Source organism: Rhincodon typus, chromosome 29, assembly GCF_021869965.1.
Source record: "Rhincodon typus isolate 14 chromosome 29, sRhiTyp1.1, whole genome shotgun sequence".
In the NCBI taxonomy this organism is placed as follows: domain Eukaryota; kingdom Metazoa; phylum Chordata; class Chondrichthyes; order Orectolobiformes; family Rhincodontidae; genus Rhincodon; species Rhincodon typus.
The window spans coordinates 2,654,292-2,661,683 of NC_063360.1; the positions used below are offsets into that span (position 1 = coordinate 2,654,292).

The 7,392-nt window shown below is 40.1% G+C and overlaps 1 protein-coding gene across 1 annotated transcript in view; it reads right to left on the bottom strand.

The window, feature by feature from the left end:
* The window catches only part of LOC125486435 (UV excision repair protein RAD23 homolog A-like), a 10,212-nt gene extending 3,533 nt beyond the window's left edge, over positions 1 to 6,679 (bottom strand). The window contains exons 1-3 of the mRNA XM_048613885.1: positions 6,188 to 6,679; positions 3,478 to 3,571; positions 3,154 to 3,281 (exon numbers count right to left, since the gene is read on the bottom strand). Of these exons, the coding sequence (XP_048469842.1) occupies positions 3,154 to 3,281; positions 3,478 to 3,571; positions 6,188 to 6,277 (312 nt within the window). The 5' untranslated portion in view covers positions 6,278 to 6,679. The remainder of the gene's footprint in view (positions 1 to 3,153; positions 3,282 to 3,477; positions 3,572 to 6,187) is intronic.
* Between the last annotated feature and the right edge of the window lie 713 nt (positions 6,680 to 7,392).

Genomic DNA, 7,392 nt, shown 5'->3' on the forward strand with positions numbered 1-7,392 from the left:
GCTGTGTTCCTCCAGCTCTACACTGTGTTATCTCGGACTCCAGCATCGGCAGTTCTTACTATCTCCAACAATTCAAAACTGGACACCCATGAAGTGCTGGTGGCCACCTGCAGAATTATATTCAAATCACACAATCTGTATTCTAATTTCTGGCATTTTTGTCACTCGACCATCAATGGATCAGATTCAAACTCTGCAGTCCTGCCACGTCCAATCCTGAATGATGATAGACATTTGAATAACAAGAGTCGTCATTTCCACAAATATCCCAATCTTCAAAGATGGGGGAGCTCAGCACATCAGCGCAAAAGCCAAGATGCAAACATTTGCATGTACCTCCATCCACAAGTGCCCAGTGGATGATCCATCTCAATTTCCTCCCGAGTTCTGTTGCATCACAGACTTCAGTCATTTTGATTCACTGTGATATCAAAGAACATCTGGATATTGCAAAGGCTATGGGCCCTGATAACATTTCAGCAATAGTACTGAAGACTTGTGCGCTAGAATTTGTTGCACCCTAGTCAAACTGTTCCAGTATAGCTACAGCACAGGCACCAATTAGACAATGTCGAAAATTGTCCATGTCTGCCCTGTCTACAAAATGTAGGACAAATCACACCCAGCCAATTACTGCCCCAATCTACTTTCAATCCAGCAAAGTGATAAAAGTGCTATTAAACAGCACTTGTAAAGGAATAGCATGCTCACTGACACTCAGTACAGGTTCTACAAGGTCAGCACAGCTCCAGTCCAAACATGGACAAAAGGGGTGAACACAAGAGGTGAGGTGAGGGGACAGCAACTTCCCTTGACATTGAGGTAGCATTTGACCAAGTGTAGTATCAAACAGCCGAAGCAAAACTGGATTCAATGGGAATTAAAGTAAAACTCTCCAGTGGTTGGAGCCAAACCTAGCAAAGGAAAATCCTTGCGATTATTGGTTAGGACATTTTTCAGGGTAGTGTCCTACACCCAACCATCCTCAGCAGTACTTTCACAATATTCTATCAGAAGGTCAGTAGAGGAGATATTCACTGATAATTGCACAATATTCAGCACTATTTCAATCACTTCAGGTACTAAAGCAGTCTGTGTCTATGTAGAGTAAAACATGGACAACATCCAGGTCTGAGCTGATAAGTGGCAAGTAACATTTCACGCCACTCAAGTGCCGATGACTATCTCAAACAAGATAATTTAATCCTCACCACATGACATTCAGTGGCATTACCATCACTGAATCTTCCACTATCAACATTCTAGGGTTACCAGAAATTGAACTGAACTAGTCATATAAATACTGTAGCAAAATAAGCAACTCATTCTGTTTACCAAATGCCTGTCCAATGTCTATAAGGCACAAGTTAGGAGTGTAATTGAATACTCTCCATTTGCCTGATGAGTGGAGCTCTAACATCATTCAAGGGGCTCCACACCATTGGGTACTACATCCACTTATTCCCTACACCACTGGTGCAAGTTGGCAGTAATACTACAAAGATGCAATGCAGTAAATCATGAGGCCTCCTTCAACAGCACGTTCCAAACCCATGACTTCTATCATCTCGATGAATAGAGACACCAGAAGCATGGGAACACAATACTTCATGCTCCCCTCAGAGTCTCACACCGTCGTGACTTGGAACTATAATGATGTTCTTTCACCTTCGCTGGGACAAAATCCTGGAAGTCCCTAGCAACAGTGTGAACGTCCCTCTACTGTGAGGAATTCAGAGTTCGAGAAGGCAGCTCACCACTACCTTTCCCCATTATTTAGGAAAAGGCAATAAATGGTGCTCTAGCTCACAAAACCTACATCTCAAAGATAAACTTAAAAAAGAACAGCACCCCATACTGAACCAAAGACTTCATTTCAATGCAGAATCGAACCCATATACCAGGAACTGTATCTGATCCAGTATATCATTTAGCTTTTCAATACACTTTTTAGTGAAAAGTTCCATATCTAACAGAGGTGGTCACTGAAGATTGAAACCTGTCAGCATCAATCACTCCTGAGGTATAGCATAATTAGAATAATAGAATCCCTCTAGCATAGCAAAAGGCTACTGGGCGCATTGAGTCTACACGAACCTCCAAAGAGTATTCCACACAGACGTAGACTCCACCACCTTATCCCCATAACCCCACATTTACCACAGCTAACACTGCACATCCCTGGACACATCAGGCAATTTAGCATGGCCAATCCACCATACCTGTTCATCTTTGGGCTATGGGAGGAAACTGAAGCACTGAAGAGGAAATCCACACAGACACAGGGAGAACCTGAAAACTCCACGCAGACAGTCACCCAAGGCTGGAATCGACCTATGGTGCTGTCAGGCAGCAGTGCTAACCACGGAGCCCAAAGATCACTGAAGTTCCACCTAATCTACTATAATCTCCAGAGGCAACCATTACTTGCATCGATTTCAACTCTTTTTCAAAATCATGTTCAAGTGACCACAATACGTTACCATTTTAATGAACAATTTGGCCAACTCAATCATTGCAAGTTAACAGTAAAGTCTGTACAAATTGAATAGTATCCAATTGTAGGTGCCTCGCTTAAGAAAATACAAAGTCAGCAAAAGAATGCAGAAGAAATGAATGATATAAAAGATGGAAGTGTTTAATTTTTAGAGGAGACTGAAGAAACTGGCAGTCTTTCCATTACGACAAAAAAATTAAAACATTAACAGACATGTTCCAATTTGAGATATTTCAAAGATGATGAAACATTTCACTGATCAATCAACTAACAACCATAGGGTATAAATTTGTCACAAGACCGAAGGGAGATGTGAATATTTATTTCAATTTCCCTAAGGCTGTTGGGGCGCAGACTGAAACCCAAAAGAACTCTCAAAAGGTAAAGCAGATAAATATCTGGAAAAGAAAACTCTATAGGCTGGAAGGAAAAGGATTAAGTAGATATTTGAGAGCCAGCACAAATATCAGGGGAAGGGCAGGAAAGTGGAACTTGGGACAAGGCACTATCAGCATTCTTGGCAGCCATGCAGCTGTAACCCAACAAAAGTAACCAAGACAAAAGGAAGCGATTGAAACGTGAGAAAGAATTAGTTTTGCAGACATTGATGTTCATGCAAGTGATATTGAACATGCAAAAAAAAAAGGATGGCATACTTGTAAAAGCGTTGGGTTGTCTCTCCCAAGCTGCTGGAGAAGGGCTGGCAGTAGTGCCGGGTTCTGCTGTATTATCTGACGCATCTGCTGAAACTGGGGTTGGGTTCGTAGAAATTCCAGTGGGTTACCTGAAAAAGATCATAGTTAGTCACCTCCACAAACTAAAACAACAGTCTGTTCCTTAGTGGAGTGACTGCTCACCAACACAATCCGAGATTGTTATATTTCCAAAATTAACAAAAATTAGTCATTGCTTTCTGTGCTACTGACATCAGTGAAGTTCACCACATTACTCTGTTGCCCACACTGACTGACTGCACTCACTGCTTGGTGTAGATTGCGATGCTGGCTGTGATGGTGGTTGTGTTGTGACTCGAGGTTGTGGTTCCTCTGGAACTTCCGGCTCTGCCGGGATTCCCTAAATGAAGAGCAAAACACTTATTATACCTGCACCACAGGTAAAGACAAAACTACAAACTAACCTAATCTTATGAAACAACTGATGCAAAAATCAAGAGTTTCCCAAGATTAACAGAATCAAAATTACAAAACAAAGCAACTGTTCAGAGGTCAGAAAAGGTCAGTACCGAGCATACTTCATTCTTGAACATTGTCTATGTTGCCACTTTTTTTTTTCAGTCAAGTTTGTGACTCCCTGCCTTAACCAGGAAGAAATAAGCACATATTTTTTGCCATAGCTGTACGATTACTTGACTGGAAATGGTAGAACTGTCAGGCCAATTTTACTTGCAACTAAAAAAAAAGGCATATTAGTAAGCTATTGCCTCAAACTCAATCGATGTTATTTTTAAAAATGTTTAAAAAAATCTTGGAAATACTCAAGTCAGGCAAAGTCTCTCAAGAGAATGTTAATGTTTCAGGCTGATGAACTTTAAATGAACTGAAAGAAAAACTGATATTAAGTCAGCGGAAGCCAGGAGTTAAGAAAATAGAGAAAAAAGCCTGTGATAGAGCAGAGGGCAAAAGACTTCCTCGTACAACAAGCCAGAGTGAGATAGTGGACAAGATTTTTAAAAAATGACCAAATGAAGCACGAATGGCTATATTGCAGCAACCTGAATACATGAAGGGATAAGCAAAGAAATAAGACCAAGCAAGCAAACAAAAACAAGATGGAGGAAGAGGTTATGATCAAAGATCATTGAACTCAATATGGAGTCCAGAAGGCTATAAAATGCCCAGTCAAAAAATGAGATGCTGTTCATCAAATATGCATTGAGCTTCATGACAGCGAGCAAAGAACAAAAAGATCAGCATGGGAGCAAAGTGCAGAATTGAAATAAAGAGCTACAGCAGTGCAGGCTCATGCTTTTGGACTGAGCAGAGGCGTTAAGCAAAACAGTCACTCATCCAAGCACAGGGGATGCAAAACCTGTCCTTTTACCACTTCTCTTCCCACTCCTGAGTGGACATATATTTTTTCTTCTTTCAATCTAGCCGACTGTATTTGTTGCTCATATTGAAGTCTCCTTGACACTGGGAAGGCCAAGCCCTACCACAGGCCTTTCCCATTGCTCTTCCTGCCCTTGTCCCCTTCCACTGTTTTAAAACCTATTACATTACTGTCTTCTCTTTCAGTTTTGATGAATGGTCACTGACCTGCATCAATAAGTGCTTATTTCTACAAATTCCTCTGACCTGCTCAGTAATTCCAGGATTTTCTGCTTGTATTTAAGATTTCCAGCATCCACATTATTTTACTTTTATGTAAAAAGGCGTGTTGCCATTAATACTGTTTAAAACTATAATCAATCCAAGAGAGGTACAAAACAGCAAGTGTGAGACCAGAAGAACTGCCTTTAACAGTGGAGTCCAGCAATTTAATTAAGTCCTTCAGAAAGAAACCTATAAAGGACAGTGCTATGAACAGAGTATGCTAATTCAGCGTTCCTGCACAGGTTGAGTAACTGCTCTGCAAAACAGCTCCACTCTGTCCATAAGAATGACCCTGACCTTCTAGTTACTTGCTATTTCAATAAGCCACCTTGCTCTCATGTCAACATTTCTGGCCTGGGCATGCTACAATGTTCCGATGAAGTGCAACACAAGCTTAAGGAAATTCAGTTCTTTTCCTGTTTAAGCACTTTATAGCCATGAGGATTCAACAATCAAACTCAATAACTTCAGAAACTAACCACATGATGTCTGTTGTCCATTTTTCTTACATTGCCATCTCCCCACCATGTTCACTTTTTTTCCCCTCAGTAGAGAGAACACAATCTCTCCTTTTCACATCTCAACTTACACCATTTTACATCCCTTTTTCTCTTTTCCCCACCACTAACGACACCTTTATGTTTTGCACTATTCCCTTCATCCGTCCTTGGTCTGTCAAGAGCATGTAAAACGTTTGCCAACATCTTTCAATTCTGAACTTGAAATGTTAACTGCTTCTCTCTGCATAGATGCGGCAAGATAGGTTTCATTTCTCCTGCATTGTGTTATAGAAAATTATGCCACTCTGTTCATCTGCAATTTTAGTACTGGGAAGGTTATCACTCCTGGTTACCACCAGATCACTACTACATCACCAAAGACTTCAATGTTTGATAGTTTCCACAACGATTTTCAGTAGAAGAGTCTTCCAGTGACCTGCATAGTTCAGGAAGACCATAGTATGTTAAACAAAGACAAAGACACTGTTTGGCGTAATGCTAAGCCATGAAGTCCAGAAGATCCCAATCTCTAGCTGAGCTTAGGAAATAGAGTACTTGTTGTTTTGTACCTCCTTTGATTAAATAAAAATGCCAAAATTGATATAGTTTTTAAACACTATTGATGAAAAAGCTCCTTCTTTCAAATAAAAATAATGGGGATGCTGGAAATCTGAAATAAAAACAAAAATTCCATGAACTATTGAGAAAGTCAAGAGCATTTGTAGGAAGAAGCAGCTAACATTTCAGATCAATGTCAGTCTTGCTGGTCATTGTCAATTTTCTCTCATGCATTGGCACCAATGAATACCTCCCTCTACAGGCAAAAATAAACACTTCAAACTCCATCTGTGACTCACCGTCAGAAGATATTCCACAGCTCTGTCAGGGTTATTATAGCTTGCCCGCAGAGCTGCAAGAACCTGCTCCCGTTCGTAGCCCATTGACATGATTTCTGCCACCAGATTTTCATAAGCTTGCCCTGTTACTGGAGTAAATGTGCATAAATGAACCCATGCCAGTCCAAATGGAAACAAATTCACTGACAGATCTTAAAGTTTCAACGAACTAAAATTCAGTATTTCTGCTTTTTTTCTAAAAAAACTGAACATTATAAATTGGTTTTTGTGTTTTTTAACAAGTGACTTTTGCAGCCTTTTTATAAGACAGTAATTCTGTGACAAACACCAGAATTGCACCCAGGTATACTAGTAATGAAACATCTACATATCTTCCTTTTATGTAGCCTGTGCAGATTACACAGTGGAATAAGTGAAGCCAGAGTGTGATGGCCCTTCAGTATGTTTGTTCAAGATTTCCTTCTTGTGTACGTCACATGGAACTTATCCTCAGGAATCTAAGGAAAGTAAATGTAATTGAAATGAAAGTAAATGTCCTCCTTCACAGAGGAGGATATGAATAACATTCCAAAAATCTTAGAGAACACAGGATCGAGTGAGAGGGAGGAATGGAAGGAAATCAGTGTTAGCAGGGAAATGGTGTTGGAGAAATTGATGGATTAAATGACGGTAAATCCCCAGGGCTTGGTAGTTTCCATCACTAAGTACTTAAAGAAGTAACCCTAGAAATTGTAGATGCATTGATAGTCATCTTTTAATATTCTGTAGACTATGGAACAGTTCCTATGGATTTTTTTGCGGGTGTGGGGAGCTAATGCAAACCCTCTATTTAAAAAAGGAGGTGGACAGGAAACAGGGAATTATAGACCAGTTAGCCTGACATTGGTAGTGCAGAAAATGTTTGAGACCTTTTCATAAAAAGATTTAATAGCACAGCATTTAGAAAACAGGCACAGGAATACAGAGTCAGCATGAATAATGAAAGGGAAATCATGCTTAACAAATCTACTGAAATTTTTCAAGGAGTCAGCTTTTTTTAAGCAGAGTTGAATGTGGTTCACATGGGGCTTTCAGAAGGCTTTTGATTAGGTCCTACATAAGAAATTGGCATGCAAGATTAAAGTACCTAGGATAGGTGGTTGTGTACTGGCATAGCTGGCAGACAAGAAACAAACAGTAGGATTAAACAAGAGATAACAAGGTGT